Raw genomic sequence first — 17332 nt, 5'->3', positions numbered from 1 at the left:
GAACTGCCCAATGCTTTGAGGAAGCCGTCTTCCGACCCTCGGATGTTGTATTTGATCTTCTACAGATGGAGAAATTCCGCCATGTCTGCCAGCCAGCCTGCAGCTGTGGGTGGTGCTGCTGATCGCCAGCCAGCGTGTGATTAGGGAAGCGAAAGCGAGGGCGTCGGCCCTCTTCCCCATGTGTAGTTCTGGCTGCTCCGATACCCCGAAGATTGCTACTATCGGGCACGGCTTCACCCTCATCCCCACAACCTTGGACATTGCCTTGGAGAAGGCTTTCCAGAACCCTACAGGTCTGAGGCAAGCCCAGAACATGTTTGTGTGGTTAGCTGGGCCTCCCTGGCACCGTTCACATTTGCCCTCCACCTCCAGGAAGAACCTGCTCATTCGGGTTCTGGTCAGGTGCGCTCTGTGACCCACTTTAAACTGCATGAGGCTGAGCCTTGCACAGGAGGAGATGGAGTTGGCCCTGCTCAGTGCTTCGCTCGAGTCCCCAGCCCAGTCCGTTCCCCCCCATTTTTGTCTGGCTTCGTCCAGTGGTAGTCTCGCCCTGTCCAGTAGCTGTCCGTAGATTTTCCCACAGTTCCCCTCTTCCTTACTGTCCGTGTTTATCAGGTCAACTAGTAGTGTGCTCTCAGGGGCCCTGGGGTATCCTATCGTGACCTTGCTGAGTACGTGCTTCATCTGAAGGTGCCTAAGTTTCTGTCCTGTTGGTAGTTCCAGGTCCTCCATCAGTTCGCTCAGTGTCGCTAGTCTGTCTCCCACGTATAGGTCCCTAACTGTTAGCGTCCCACCTTTCTGTCTCCATTTTTTGAAAATGCGCATGGCTCGTGGGAATATATGGTATCTGCGGATGGGGGCCATGGGGGACATCTCAGTCAAACTGAAATGTTGCCTCATCTGGTTCCATGTCCTTTGTGCAGCTACCACCACTGTGCAGGATTTGTGTTTCGTCGGGCAGGGGGGTGGAATATGGGAGAGCTGCTGTAGCGAGGGCCCGGAGGGTCGATCCCTTGCAGGAAGATTCCTCCATCCTCACCCATTCCATGGTAGGTTCGTGTATCCATGCCTCACTCTGCCGTTGCTGTTTTCTTCTTTGCAGTGATGATTAGGGGATTCTTGGATTCTTACCCCCCACCACACAAACGCCATGATCATTTTGTCTCTGTTATGGAAGAAGGCCTTGGGGACGAAGATCAGTATGGATCTGAACAGGAAGAGAAACATAAGAATTAGGAGCAGGAGAAGGCCATTTGGCCCCTCGAACCTGCTCCGCCATTCAATGATATCATGGCTGATCTTTTGTGGACTCGGTTCCACTTTCCGGCCCAAACACCATAACCCTTAATCCCTTTATTCTTCAAAAAACTATCTATCTTTATCTTAAAAACATTTGATGAAGGAGCCTCAACTGCGTCACTGGGCAAGGAATTCTATAGATTCACAACCCTTTGGGTGACGAAGTTCCTCCTAAACTCGGTCCTAAATCTACTTCCCCTTATTTTGAGGCTATGCCCCCTAGTTCTGCTTTCACCCGCCAGTGGAAACAACTTGCCCGCATCTATCCTATCTATTCCCTTCATAATTTTATATGTTTCTAAAAGATCCCTCCTCATCCTTCTAAATTCCAACGAGTACAGTCCCAGTCTACTCAACCTCTCCTCGTAATCCTGGGCAGTATGTTCGTTTTGATCGTCTGCACTCTCCCCGCCAGGGAGAACTGGAGTGTGTCCCATCTCTGTCGGTCCTTTTTGACTTCCTCCACTAGGTTGGTTAGATTCCACTTGTGGATCTGTTTCCAGTTCCGGGCTATCTGGGTCCCCAGGTATCAGACTTTGTTTTGGGCTAGTTTGAACGGGAGCCCCTCCAGCTCTGTCCCTCCCCCATTTAGGTTCACCAGGAATGCCCAGGTTAAGTTTATAACGGGAAAAAAAATGAAATGAAAATCGCTTATTGTCACATGTAGGCGTCAAATTAAGTTACTGTGAAAAACCCCTAGTCGCCATATTCCGGCGCCTGTTCAGGGAGGCTGGTACGGGACCAAGAAGGTTCTGAACTCTTCCAGGAGCTCCATGATTGTTCTCAAGCCTTCCTATGGTTCTGAGACATAGAGGAGCAGGTCATCACATAGAGTGAGACTCTGTGCTCTCTGCCTCCCCTTTGGATACCCTTCCAGCTTTTTGCATCTTGCAGTGTGATCGCCAGAGGCTCAATTGCCAGGGCAAACCTGAGCGGGGGCAATGAGCATCTCTGCCGTGTGCCTCTGTGCAGCTGGAAGTATTCAGAGCTGGTGGTGTTGGTTCGAAAGCTTGCCTTGGAGGAGTTGTACAGGAGGTGAACCCTGGTTGCCCAAACCGCTCCAGTATTTTAAAGAGGGATTTCCACTCGACTCTGTCGAAGACCGTTTCTGTGTCCAAGGAGATGTTTGGGTTGGGGGTGGGGGGGGGGGGTGTGTGTGTGTGTGCTCATTATCACATTCAACGGCCGCCTGATGTCCACAGTAAGCTGCCTACCCTTGACAAAGCCTGACTGGTCTCTCCTCTGTGTCCACGTCTGTTATATAGTTCTTCAGTCTCTTGGACAGGAGTTTCACGCCTCTACATTGAGCAGCAAAATAGGTCTGTCTGATCTGCATTCTGTCGGTTCTTTGTCTTTTTTGGGTATCAGCGACATCGTGGTCTGTATTCGCATAGGAGACAGCGAATCTGCGTTCATGTCCCTTAGATGTGGGGCCAGGGCTTGTGTGTACTTTTTTTTATAGAAGTCTGCCGGGAACCCGTCGGGTCCCGGTGTCTGCCCCACCTGCGTGGAGCTGATGCTCTCCATGATTTCTCCCAGATCTATTGGTGCTTCCAGTGCCCCCTGCCAGTCCTCCCCCACAACTGGCATATCTAGTCTATTGAGGAACTGTTTCATCCCTGCGTCCCCATCGGGGGGCTCGGAAGTGTACAGCCTTTGGTAGAAGATCCCAAATGCCCGGTTGACCTCTTTTGGCTCGGTTACCAGTCTGCCTCCGTTGATTCTTATCTGCGCTATTTCCCTCATGGCTGCCTGCTTTCTCAGCTGGTGAGCCAGTAGGCGGCCATCAAACCGTTTCCAATTGCCCCAACAGCCTCGGACACACCCATACCTACTGTCACAGCCTCAGAAGTCAGATCAGCCTTCTTGAAAGTGAACCCATGGAAAGCAACGGGTCCTGATGGGGTCCCTGGTCATGCACTCCGACCCTGCGTGGACAAACTGGCGGGTGTGTTCGCGGACATCTTCAACCTCTCCCTCTTCCGTTCCGAGGTCGCCACCTGTTTCAAGAAGACCACCATCATACCGGTGCCGAAGAAGAACCAAGCAATATGCCTCAATGACTACCGTCCGGAGGCCTTGACATCGATCGTAATGAAGGGCTTTGAGGTTGATCATGAGACTCGTCAATTCCATACTCCCAGAATGCCTTGTGCCACTGCAATTTGCATACCTCCACAACCGGTCCACAGCAGATGCCATCTCTCTGGCCCTACACTCATCCCTGGAGCATCCCGACAACAAGAACTCCTACATTAGACTCTTATTCATTGACTGCAGCTCCGCTTTCAACACCATAACCCCAGCCAAACTCATATCAGAGCTCCAAAACCTAAGACTTGGCTCCTCCCTCTGCAACTGGATCCTCAACTTCCTGACCCATAGACCACAATCAGTAAGGATAAACAACAACTCCTCTTACACGATAGTAATCAATACCGGGGCTCTGCAAGGCTGTATACTTACCCCCCTACTATGCTCCCTGTACACACAAGATTGACAAAATTTGGCTCCAACTCCATCTACATGTTGGCTGTCGACACGACCGTAGTGGGTCGGATCTCGAACAACGAAGAGTCAGAGTACAGGAGGGAGATATAGAGAACTCAGTGGCAGCCTCCCCAGACAGGCGCCGGAATGTGGCGACTAGGGGCTTTTCACAGTAACTTCATTGAAGCCTACTCATGACAATAAGCGATTTTCATTTTCATGGCGCAATGACAACAATCTCCCTCAACATCAGCAAAACTAAAGAGCTGGTCATTGACTTCAGGAAGTAAAGTATGGTACATACCCCTGTCTGCATCAATGGTGCCGAGGTGGAGATGGTTGACAGCTTCAAATTCCTAGGTGTACCCACTATGTGCTCCTGTCCTGGATAACCACCTCAACGCTCTTCTCATGAAAACATAACAGTGCCTATACTTACTCAGGAAACTAAGGAAATTTGGCATGTCCTCATTGACTCTTACCAATTTGTATAGATAAACCATGGAAAGCATTCTATCTGGCTGCATCACAGCCTGGTATGGCAACTGCTCGGTCCAAGGCCGTAAGAAACTACAGAGAATCGTGAACCCAACACGCAAACCTGCCTCCCATCCATTGACTCCATCTACACCTCCCGCTGCCTTGGGAAAGCGTGCAGCAAAATCAAAGACCCCTCCCACCCACATTATTCTCTCTTTCACCCCTTCCATCGGGTAGAAGATATAAAAGTCTGAAAACATGCACCAACAGATTCAAAAACAGCTTCTTCCCCGCTGTTACCAGATTTCTGAATGGCCCTCTTATGGACTGAACTGATCTCTTTGCAAATTTTTTCTAGAGTAGTACTGCACACAATATGCTTCACCCGATGTCAAGGCCTATGTATTTACATTGTGTATTTATGGTATGTCCTATATTTTTCATGTATGGAACGATCAGTCTGGACAGTACGCAAAACAATACTTTTCACTGTACCTCAGTACACGTGAAAAGTACACGATAATAAATCAATATCTAATGAAATACTCTCCACTTGTCTGGGTGAGTGCAGCTCCAACAACACGCAAGCTCTATACCATTCAGGGCAAAGCCCACTTGATTGCTACCCTTTCCACAAACAATCCCTACACCATGATGAACAGTGGCAGCCGTGTGTACCATCTACAAGATGAACTGCAGTAACTCACCAAGGTTCATTAGGCAGCACCTTCCAAACCCACGATCATTACCATCTAGAAGGTCAAGAGCAGCAGATACCTGGGAACCCCTCCACCTGGAGGTTCCCCTCCAAGTCACTTACCACCGTGACTGGGAAATATATCACTGTTCCTTCACTGTCGCTTGGGCAACATCCTCAAACACCCTCCCTAACAGCACAGAAGGTATACCTACACCTCAGGGACGGCAGCGGTTCAAGAAGTCAACTCATCACCACCTTCTGAAGGGCAATTAGGAATGGGCAATAAATGCTGGCCTAACCAGCGACACCCACATCCTTTAATTGAATGAAAAAAACAATGACAATTCCTGTTAGTCAGAATCTTTACTCATTGGTTGTGAAGCCTAAACAGGGGAGAATCAGATGCTTGAATGCACCTGTCACACAGCTGTCGTCTTGTTGAAAATGCTCCATGTGAGGAGTTTAATTACCACTGACGTTACCAGGTGTTGTACAAGTGTGGCTGAAATGCTCATGGATTATTTAACATTTAGGTTGGAAGTCTTTCTCACCGTCCAGCTCATTCATTTAGCCCTGATTGCAATTCTCCCCCTCATTGTCTGGGGTTCGAAGGATCCTTCATCAGCTTTCCTGTCTCCTTATTAGGATGGCTGTGTTGAATTCTGTTATATCATGCTCCAATGAAGCACGTGGGTCATTTTATTATGTTAAAGTCACTATTAAAATGCAGATTTTTGTTGGGTAAATCCTGATTCAGTACACCAGGATCTGATAGCAAGTTCAGATATTTGTGACTGAACACGATTACTCTTGCTTTCCAGCTGTACTCTGTGCTCACAGACCTCTCTGTGCTGTACCTGTCCTGGGAGTGTTTGATGGGGACAGTGTAGAGAGAGCTTCACTCTGTATCTAACCCCGTGCTCTACCTGTCTTGGGAGTGTTTGATGGGTACGGTGTAGAAGGTGCTTTACTCTGTATCTAACCTTGTGCTGTACCTGTCCCGGGAGTATTTGATGCGGACAGTATAGAGGGAGCTTTACGCTGTATCTAATCCTGTGCGGTACCTGTCCTGGGAGTGTTTGATGGGGACAGTGTAGAGAGGGAGCTTTACTCAGTATCTAACCCCGTGCTGTACCTGTCCTGGGAGTGTTTGATGGGGACAGTGTAGAGGGAGCTTTACTCTGTATCTAACCCTGTGCTGTACCTGTCTTGGGAGTGTTTGATGGGGACAGTGTAGAAGATGCTTTACTCTGTATCTAACCCCGTGCTGTACCTGTCCTGGGAGTGTTTGATGGGGACAGTGTAGAAGGTGCTTTACTCTGTATCTAACCCCGTGCTATATCAGGGTTCAGTGAGTGTAAATGAGAAATTTAGTGGAGAATTATTTTTGGGGTGCTGGAGCTGGCGGAAAGAACTCAAAGCAGAAAAAAATCGAGTTCAATTTTTCATTTTGTAATTTTACAGATAGCATCAGCCGAGGGCAAACGGCATTGGGACCACATGACCAGTATCTGTCACACAGCACAAACACTGCCATGGTTAAGCCACAGAGGATGGAAGTATTCACCATCCAATCAAAACTATCAGCCAGTGCACCAGAGTTCTACCCACCAGGCTTTGTGGCGGTGAGTATGAAGATAAGGTACGGTTTTGCAGCCTGTTCACCTGCTGAAAGCACAAAAAGGTTAAATATTGTTCAGATGTTTCTAACTTGTTCTGGTTGGTATCAGGCTGGAGTGCTGCTTCAATTCATTGGTTCACCTGACACGGACGGCCAAGGTCTCTGGTCCTGTGGTTGCAATGACTTGACCTTTCCCAGCAGGACCGTGATCCAGGCAACAGGGCCATCGAATCAGATAGCACAGCCGGAGGCTAATTTGGCTCACCTTTCCCATTCATTGTGTTTGTTATATTCAAATATCAAAAGTGATGATGAAGAATTTGCCAAGGCCTTGGATTTTTTCGAACCGTAGAATCCCGACAGTGCAGAAGAAGGCCATTTCGTCCCATCGAGTCTGCACTGACCCTCTGAAAGAGCAACCCACCTAGGCCCATTCTCTTTCCCTAGCCCTGTAACCCCACTCAACCGACACTTGGGGCACTAATGGGCAATTCTAGCATGGCCGACCCACCCGACCTTCACATCATTGGACTGTGGGATGAAACCGGACCACCCTGGGGAAACCCACGCAGGCACGGGGAGAAAGTGCAAACAGCGAACAGTCTCCCAAACCCGGGTCCCTAATGCTGTGAGTCACCAGTGCCGCTCTTGTGATCTGATCTGTGTTAAATTATGTCCAGTCTGATTGCTGTGAAGTTCCATTGTAAAATAAGTTCTGAAACATATCTTACATCTAACCCCGTGCTGTACCTGTCCTGGGAGTGTTTGATGGGGATAGTGTAGAGGGAGCTTTACTCTGTATCTAACCCTGTGCTGTCCCTGTCCTGGGAGTGTTTGATGGGGACAGTGTAGAGGGAGCTTTACTCTGTATCTAACCCCGTGCTGTACCTGTCCTGGGAGTGTTTGATGGGGACAGTGTAGAGGGAGCTTTACTCTGTATCTAACCCCGTGCTGTACCTGTCCTGGCAGTGTTTGATGGGGACAGTGCAGAGGGAGCTTTAATTTGTATCTAACTCTGTGCTGTACCTGTCCTGGGAGTGTTTGATGGGGACAGTGCAGAGGGAGCTTTAATTTGTATCTAACCCCGTGCTGTACCTGTCCTGGGAGTGTTTGATGGGGACAGTGTAGAGGGAGCTTTACTCTGTATCTAACCCTGTGCTGTATCTGTCCTGGGAGTGTTTGATGGGGACAGTGTAGAGGGAGCTTTACTCTGTATCTAACCCTGTGCTGTACCTGCCCTGGGAGTGTTTGATGGGGACAGTGTAGAGGGAGCTTTACTCTGTATCTAACCCCGTGCTGTACCTGTCCTGGGGGTGTTTGATGGGGACACCTTTTTTTGTTGAAAAACATTTAATCGAAGGCATTTTAAACATACACATAATCACAAAAATACAAAAGCCAACCGCGGAAACAGGTAATAAACCCCCCACCCCCACCCCACCCCATGTCCCCCACAACAATAGCCCTCCCTCATCTTGCTGCAACCCCGACATCCTTTTCCCACTCCCTCCCCCCCTCGCTCTCTCTGTTCTAAGCCTAAACAAAAAATAAAATAACCCCATCCCCCACTATGACTCAATACTCCTTAAAGTAGTAGATAAGCAGCTTGTACCTCAAGGTGAACTCCTCCTCCACCCCTCACATGGCAAACTTAATTTCTTCCAAATGCAGGACCTCTGCCAAATCCCTCGCCCGTACCCCTGTCCCCAGTGGCTCCGAGTCCCACCAACACAGCAAAATCTGTCCCCGGGCCATTGGGGAGACAAAGACCAGGACTCAGAGCTATCACTACCCCAAAATCTTTGACGTTACATCCGAAAACCCCTTCCAAAACCTCCCAAAACTCGGATACACCCAAAACATATCTACGTGGTTCGCTGGCCCCCTTCCCCGCACATATATCCTCCACACCAAGAAGAGCCGACTCATCCGAGACACCGTCATGTTGGCTCTTTGCACCACCTTAAATTGGATACGACTTCGCCTGGTACACAACGAGGACACAGTCGCCCTCTGCAGAGCTTCTTGGGAACAACAACAGTGCCCTCAAACTGGCCCCTTTACACAAGGCCACCTTCCTCCGCCCCCAATCCGACCGCTTCTCCGCTGCCCAGTTCCTAACCACTGCAGTGTTTGCTGCCCAGTAGTAATTCAGCAAGCTCAGCACTGCTTCATCCCCCAACATTCGGTCCCTCTCCAAAAACACCTTCCTCACCTGCAGAGCCTTCCATAGCCCACACAAACCTCAAAATCATCCCATTCACCTTCCTAAAAAAGGACTTGGGAACAGAAATCGGGAAATTCTGACATACAGGCAAAAACTTCGATATCTTCATCGTCTGCAACCGCCTCGCCAAAGACGATGGCAGCACATCCTACCTCTGGAAATCTGCCTTCATTCCCTCCACCAGCCACGCCTATTTCAGCTTGTGCAACTGGGCCCAACTCCATGCCACCTGTATCCCAAGATGCCGAAAACTCGCCCCCACAACCAAAATGGCAATACCCCCACCCTCGTCTCCCGTGCATTAGTTGAGAACACCTCGCTTTTCCCCATATTTAGCTTGTTCCCCGAAAAACAGCCAACCTCACCCAGAATCCCCGTGATCCTATCGAAGCTCCCACCGGGTTCAAAACACACAATAGGACGTCACCCGCATGCAAAGAAACTCTGTGCTCCCCAACTCCCCTGCACCCCCTCAATCCCCTAAACGCCATTGCCAATGGCGCTATTTCGAGGGCAAAGAGCAGCGGGAGAGCAGGCCCCGGTGCTACCCAAAGTAATTTGAGCTGACCTTGTTCGTCCGACCACTCACTTTAGGTGCCTTATACAGTAGCCTAATCCAATGCACAAACCCCTGCCCAAACCCAAACCGACCCAACACCTTAAACAGATACGTCCATTCAAACCGATCGAACACCTTCTCCACATCCATTGTCACCACCACTTCGACTTCTCGGCCCTCGGAGGGCATCATAATAACATAAAGCAGCCTCCGTATATTCACCGACAGCTTCACAAACCCTGTCTGGTCCTCTCTTATCAGCCCCCGACATGCAATCCTCCACCCAGTGCCTTCGGCAACAACTTTAATCCGCGAGATCAGGCAGTACGATCCACACTGCTCCGCGTCTGCGACAGCGTGGGGAGGGGAGCTCTCCCCTCGCACTCAACTCATTATACGTCCCAACTAGCTGGGCCCCAGCTGCATCCCAAGCTTAGTATAAAACTTGACTGGGCACCCATCTGGCCAGGGGTCTTGCCCACCTCCATTGTCCCCACGCAGTCCGTCACCTCCCTCGGCCCAATCGGGGCCCCCAGTCCCTGCAACTTCGCCTCCTCCACCCTCGGCAACTCCCAACACATCCAAAAACCGCCTCATTCTTTCATTCCCTATTGGAGGCTCTGAGATATACAACCTCTGAGAAAAGGCCTCAAAAACCCAATTCCCCCTTCCAGCTCCGATGCCACTGTGCCCATCTCGTCCCTCAAGCTTCCCATCTCTCGTGCCACCGCCTGCTTCCTCAACTGATATGCAAGCATCCTACTCACTTTCTCCCCATACTCTCAAACCGCCCCTCTAACTCTGTGCAATTGCCCCATTGCCTTACCAGTGGACACCAGCCTAAACTCTGCCTCTCCTTCAGTAATGTCTCCTCCGGCATCACCAGATACCTCTGGGTTCACCCTCCGAATGCCCTCCACCAACCCCCACCTCATCTCTCTTCCCCCCCCCCTCCCCCAAAACAAAGACAAAGAAAACCCAACCCCCCCCAATAGGTTGACCTCCCTACTTCACTCCCGCCTCCACCAACTTCTCCAACATACTCGCCACATATTTTGCAGTCTGTGTTCCCTTCTGCCGAACCCTGCACCTCCAGCCTCTGCTCCACTCGAGAGAGAGAGAGAGAGAGAGAGACGCCCTTAGTCCCTTAGTGGTTCCACCACTGTTGCCAGGTCACCGGAGGCCTCCTGCCTCTGCTGCTGGAACGTTGTATTCAAAAGGTCCACAAGCTGCTCGGTAGACCACGGGACGGGCCACGACCCTCTGCCATCTTTTCCTGTGTCGCGCTTCAAATATATGTTTGCGCAAGCTGCTGCCTCTTGTTACACTCCTTGTCATAAACCGGCCCCAACGATGGAGTCCTTCAATTCCTCAGTGCTCGCACCAGCAAACACCCCTAAATCTAGTGGGAAAGGCCCAAGAGATTGCACCTGGAGCGGGAGCCACCAAACGCGTGACCACTCACTCCATAGCGGCCACGGGAAGCCCGGGACCCCTTTTTTAAAAATAATTTAACACGATGTGGGTGTGCACTGGCAAATGCAGGATTTATTGCCCATCCCTAATTGCCCATGAACTGAGTGGCATGCTGATGCACTTCAGAGGGTAGTTAAAAGTCAACACTTCTGTTGGTCTGGAGTCACATGTAGGCCACATCAAGGACATTAATGACCCAGATGGGTTTTTATGGCAACTAATGGTAGTTGAGTGGACATCATTACTGAGACTAGCTGTCAATTGCAGATTTTGTTAAATGAATTGAATATTAAATTCCACCAGCTGCTGTAGTGGGATTTGTACCCCGTGTCCCCAGAGCATCAAACCAGGGCCTATGTATTGATTGTCCAGTGGGTCTGTGATTACCACAAGGTCACCACCTCACTCAGATGGAGTTTTACTCTGTAGCCAGCCCCTCAATCAGTATCACTGAAACAGAGTGATCTTTGGCAAAATGGCACGCAACGCTGAATCATCTGCCCTTTCTGCTCCCTCGAACTTCTTTGAGCTTGACCTGTACAGACCCAGCACACCATCTATTCTGCAACCTGGAGCCTCTTCCTTTACTCCTCTCCCAATCGTTTCTACCAATGGTCCCCTTTTTGGGTCCGTCCTTTCTGTCTCAGGACTCTCCCTCTGGGTCTTCCTCTTCTGTCACGGTGCTTCCCCTTTCTATGGTGTCATACTGACTCCTATTACCGTAATAATTTTTCTAAATTCCATCTGATGAGTTTCTGGTTGAAAATAAAAAAGGTTCTTGTTCACTTTTTCGAGTTCCCTACTTTCTGTTTTGTGATTGACCCTGTGCTTTGCTGCCTTCCAGCCCTGGCTTCTTGAGGCACACTTGGCTCCGCTGTGCAATGCAGAGACTCTGGAGTGCCTTCACCCTGCTTACATTTGTATGGCAACCCCACGTTCAACAGCAGACGCACAACCCCACATCTTTGGTGTTTTGCCAGATGACCAGTTCCTGTTTACAATTGGGGAGAGAACCTCCACACCCAACTGCTTTCACTGACTAAAAGAAAACTAAGCAGAAGGACCCTTTTATATTCTTATGATTTCCTCAGAAAACTGTATCCCAAGTTTCTCAGCCTTTCACCGTCTGACCCCCATCCCCTCACTCTGCGTTGTCTTACATGCACTCTCTCCCCTTGATCTCTTCACAGAAAGCTGTGCCAGACGAGGCACTTGTGGATTTTGAAATCCCCGCTGACCTCACATTGGCTGATTATCTTCACGATTTTTTGAGTCTCCTGACCTCTCACCCTGGTAGCTTTGAGCTGGAGATTGTGCAATTCACGGAGATGATGAATGGCTGGGTCAACACTGATGAAGCACTGCAAGAAGTGGTGGAAATAATCTACCAGCAGGTGAGATTTGCCAGTATGTGTTTGTGTGAATGACATTTAGCTGGGGGCGAATGGGGTAAGAAGGTAAAGTGTATGAAATATTGTGGATGTTACAGTGTGTCGATTTTCTGTGCATAAGTGCCGCTATGAGGCTACGTTTGTGAAATTTCTGTGATTTCTGAAGCCATTGGCGTTTGGGAAGATGGTTGTGTTTTTTGGGGAATTAATTTTAAGTTTTTAAATTTTTATACAGAAATTACAAAAGACATAACAGTTTTTTAACAAAAACAACTAACGCCCCAAATCCACAGATCTACCCTCTCCAAAACCAGGCAAACACCGCCGTCCCATCCCCAACAGCTTATAGTGACCAATATAAACAGCCACCATCTTCGATAGAACCCCTTAATGACCCACTCATGGAGTATTTGACCTTCTCGAGGTGAAAAACTCCAAGCCTCCGAGCCACGCCAAAGCACTTGGCAGTGTCACCAACCTTCAACCCAACAGGATCTAATTCCGTGCCACCAACAAAGTGAGGGCCAAGGCATCCGCCCCAGCCCCGGTCCACAGTTCCACCATATCGGAAACCCTAAAAATCACCTGCCAGTGGGCAGGGTTCCAACATCACACTCAGGATCGCCGACAGGATCCTTAAAAAAGGATCTCCAGAATCCCACCAGCTAGGGGCACGACCAGGACGTGTGTGTGTGGTGCACAGGCTCCATCGAGCAGTGCTCGCACCTGTCCTCCATCCCTTCAAAAAACGGTTCACCCTCGCTTTAGTGAGGCATGCCCGAAATACCACCTGAATACTAATGGTATACTAATGAATGTGCAAGACAATGGCGCATTCAACTTCTTCAGTGTCTCATTCCACACCTATACTTCCCTATTCGGCCCCAACTCCTCCACCCATTTTGCCTTCACTCCTTCCACCAAATTCAACTCCTCCCCTGCTATTCACTGGTGCACTCCCCTGCATCGACCCTGAGCAGGATAGAATCCGCTCCAAAAGGTAGATGTACCACCGGGAAAGCTGGAAAGAACCTCTTAATCCAGCTCCGCACCTGGAGATACGTTAACCCGCCCATGTCCGCAAGCCCAGACTTCTTTAACTCCTCCAAGCTGGCAAACCATCCCTCCAAAAATAAATCCCCCACCTCCTCCCATGCACCAAATACGGCATCCAACTGCCGGCTCGAATAGATAATTGGCACAAATGGGAGCCAGCCATCAGCCAGATTTTTAGCTGAATTTGGTGAGTCCTTCGCTGGTGCCACCGGAAGTGGCTCTGTTACCAATGCCACCAGACTTGTCTTCCTAACTGATTCCAATTCTATCTTGACCCAGAATGTCCCCCGGATCCCCATACCACCCCAGCACCATTTCCGCGTTAGCTGGCCAATAACATAAATTTGGCAATGCTAGGTCCCCCGCCTGTCTCTCCATCTGAAGCCAACCCCCCCCCCCCCCCCCCCGAAACCCTCGGGACCTTGCTTGCCCAAATAAACCCAGTAATAAACTGCTCTGCCTCTCAAAAAAAATGGTGAGCAGAAACACCCGGAGGCACTGGAATAAAAATAGGATTCTCGGCAAGGCATTCATTTTAAACCCATTGGACTCTGCCTGCCAGCCACAATGGGAGACTATCCCACCTCTTCAGGTCCACTTTGACCTTCCCCACCAAACTCCTATACTTCAGCTTCCAAAGCCACCCCCAATCCCTCACCACTGTACTCCCAGGTACCGGACGATGTGGTTATTGTTGGAGCCCCTTCATCACAGTTTCAGGATATAACTGCAGGGATTCCTTGGGGGCAGGTGCTCACCCGAGAAATCAACTGCTTCACTGGTCGAACCTCGACAGTGATGCTTCCAGTTTTCAGTTCTATTCACAGCTCTTCCCTTGCCCATTTCCTGAAAATGTATGTGTATGGCTGAATTACCTACGTCTGCTAATTCCTATGTAAATCTGTCTTCTGTTCATCGCTGCTAAAGGTTTCTCTTTATTTACTTCGTCAAAACCATTCATAATTGTGTTCACTGCTTTTAAATCCACTCTTAACCGCCTTTGCCGCAACGAGAACAATCTCAACTTCTTCAGTCTCTCCATGTAAATGAAATCTCCCATCTCTCGTGCGGGGACAGTAAATCTCCTCTGCGCTCTCCCTCAAGGCCTTGATATTCTCTCTAAAATGTGGTACCCAGAATTGGATCTGTGCTGAGGCCCAACCAGTGCTTCATAAATATTTAACACAATGTTATACGCGATTCACCTATTATTAAAGCCAAGGTCTCTTTTTTTTTAATTAGTCAATTCCAAAGGCATTTTTAGGGCAGCATGGTAGCACAAGTGGCTAGCACTGTGGCTTCACAACGCCAGGGTCCCAGGTTCGATTCGCCGCTGGGACACTGTCTGTTTCGAGTCTGCATGGGTTTACTCCGGGTGCTCCGGTTTCCTCCCACTGTCCAAAGTATCACGAGGCAGGAGAAGTTGGTGCATAGAGTGCAATCAATCTTAACCCTCCAGCTCCTTCTAAAATTAATTTCCCTTCACTCCAGCTGCCATTGTCCTGTGACTCCCACCTTCCTTCCAATTTGTGGCACAGGAACAGTCCATTCAAACCAACCACTTTATACACCAAGCAGGCCTCCTCCAACCCCCTTTCATCTAACCCTATATCAGCATTTCCTTCTAAAGCTTCTGCCTCTTGCATTTGTCCAGCGAGCCCTTATTCAGCGAGCCCTTAAATTAACCAATGTTATAACAATCTTTATTATTGTCAGAAGTAGGTTTACATTAACACTGCAATAAAGTTACTGTGAAAATCCCCTAGTCGGCACATCCGGCGCCTGTTTGGGTACACAGAGGGAGAATTCAGTATGTCCAAATTACCTAACAGCACGTCTTTCGGGACTTGTGGGAGGAAACCAGAGCACCCGTAGGAAACCCACGCAGACACGGGGAAAACGTGCAGACTCCGCACAGACAGTGACCCAAGCGGGAATCGAACCCGGGTCTCTGGTGTTGTGAAGCAACAGTGATAACCACTATAATGAGTTATTTGCCTCAACTTCTCCCTCTTCTGACCATTAAAGTCCTGTTCTTATTCTTTCATGGGACGTGCATGTCATTGGCTAGGCTTGCCTTTTCTGCCAATCCCCAATTGTCCTAGCGAAGATGGAGGTAGGTTGCTTTCTTGGGAGGGAGTTCCAGGCTTTTGATCCAGCAGCAGTGAAGGGACGGCGATATAGTTCCAAGTCAGGATGATGTATTCCATCACATTCCTGACTTGTGCCTTGCAGATGGTGGGCAGACCATCCTCCAAGATTAGCTCAGTGGGCTAGACAGCTGGTTTGTAATGCAAAACAAGGCCAGCAGCGCAGGTTCAATTCCGTACCGGCTTACCCGAACAGGTGTCGGAATGTGGCGACTAGGGGCTTTTCACAAAGATGTGCAAGTTAGATGGATTGGCCATGCTAAATTGCCCTTAGGTTAGATGGGGTTGCTGGGTTACGGAGATAGGGTGGAGGTGTGGGCTTGGGTGGGGTGCTCCTTCCAAGGGCTGTTTAGCACACTGGGCTAAATCGCTGGCTAAAAGCAGACCAAGGCAGGCCAGCAGCACGGTTCGATTCCCGTAACAGCCTCCCCGAACAGGCGCCGGAATGTGGCGACTAGGGCTTTTCACAGTAACTTCATTGAAGCCTACTCGTGACAGTAAGCGATTTTTATTTCATTTCAAGAGCCGGTGCAGGCTTGATGGGCCAAATGGCCGCCTTCTGCACTGTAAATTCTATGATTTTATTACTTTAAGGAGTCATGGGGTGATTTACGAGACACTGGATATTTCCTGCCTTCCACTGTATTCATAAACATCCCCTCTTTCTTCTCCCCCACCTTTCCCTACCTCTGTACTTGTTTAAATCTTTACATCTCTTACCGTTTCCCAGTCCTGATGAAATGTCACAGACCTGAAACATTAGCTGTAGTTTCTCCCTCCACAGACAGCTGTCTGTCCAGCTGAGTATTTCCAGGTTTTCTATTAAATGTAGCTGTATTGATCGCAATCTGAGGCCACCTCTCTGTCGAGAATTTGGTTCAGTCTGCTTTGTTTTCCATCCTTTAGGCGACCACGGTGCCCAACTTCACATACACAGGGGCTCGACTGTGTAACTACCTGTCCCAGAATCTAACTATCAACCCCAGAAACAGCAACTTCCGGCAACTGTTGTTACAAAGGTAGGTGCTGCGTCATGCCTTTGCCGCAAAGTTAATTTATCATCTATGTTGTCTGATATTCTGCTTCAGAATGTGTTAATTTCCCCTGCAATAACAGGGAGCTATGAGATAGGTTGTGCATGACAGCATGTTAGTGTGCAGCTAGAAGAAAGATCTACGTTTCTGTAACACCTTTCAGGACCTCGGGACATCTCAAAGTACTTTGTAGTTGATGAAGTACTTTAAGTAACTTTGTCACTGTTGTAACATAGGATATGTGGCAGCCAATTTGTACACAGCAAGCTCCCACAGACAGCAGTGTGATGAGCAGCTTTTTAAAAATATGTTGATCCAGGGTTAAATATAGGTCAGAGTACTGAGGGAAACTCCCCTGCACTTTTTCGAAAAGTCATAAGATATTTTATGTCCACCTACAAGAGCAGGCAGCCTCTGTTTCGTGACTAATCCGAAAGCTGGCGCCTCCAGCAGTGCAGCACTCCCTCAGCCGTGCACTCGAGTGCCAGTCTAAATTATGTGCTCAAATCCCTGGAGTGGGGCCCGAATCCAATCCCTTCTGATTCAGAAGCGAGAGAGAGTGCTGCTACTGAGCTACAGCTGGCCCCTGTGGGTTTGACACTCTGGCTCCTGTGGGTTTGACACTCTGGCTCCAGAAAGCAGGCAGCTACACTTGCATCTTTGAATGCTACTGCTCTGTCCTTTTATCCTTAGGTGTCAGACGGAATATGCAAAGAGAGACGAGGCTGTGAAAGGCGATGAGAAAACCAGGAAGAAGTTCCACTCATTTGTGCTGTTCCTGGGCGAGCTATACCTCAACCTGGAGGTGAGCGGTCGGGAACAGCGTGCTCAAGTGTTTTAAACTGGCCT

At 49.2% G+C, this 17332-nt stretch overlaps 1 protein-coding gene across 1 annotated transcript in view; it reads left to right on the top strand.

The window, feature by feature from the left end:
• Positions 1 to 17332, top strand: part of paip1 (poly(A) binding protein interacting protein 1) — a 58190-nt gene that overhangs the window by 16308 nt on the left and 24550 nt on the right. Inside the window, exons 2-5 of the mRNA XM_038805945.1 lie at positions 6434 to 6594; positions 12043 to 12246; positions 16356 to 16468; positions 17177 to 17288. Of these exons, the coding sequence (XP_038661873.1) occupies positions 6434 to 6594; positions 12043 to 12246; positions 16356 to 16468; positions 17177 to 17288 (590 nt within the window). The remainder of the gene's footprint in view (positions 1 to 6433; positions 6595 to 12042; positions 12247 to 16355; positions 16469 to 17176; positions 17289 to 17332) is intronic.

Source organism: Scyliorhinus canicula, chromosome 8 (genome assembly GCF_902713615.1).
Source record: "Scyliorhinus canicula chromosome 8, sScyCan1.1, whole genome shotgun sequence".
In the NCBI taxonomy this organism is placed as follows: Eukaryota; Metazoa; Chordata; class Chondrichthyes; order Carcharhiniformes; family Scyliorhinidae; genus Scyliorhinus; species Scyliorhinus canicula.
This window is presented reverse-complemented; position numbering and strand designations above follow the sequence as displayed.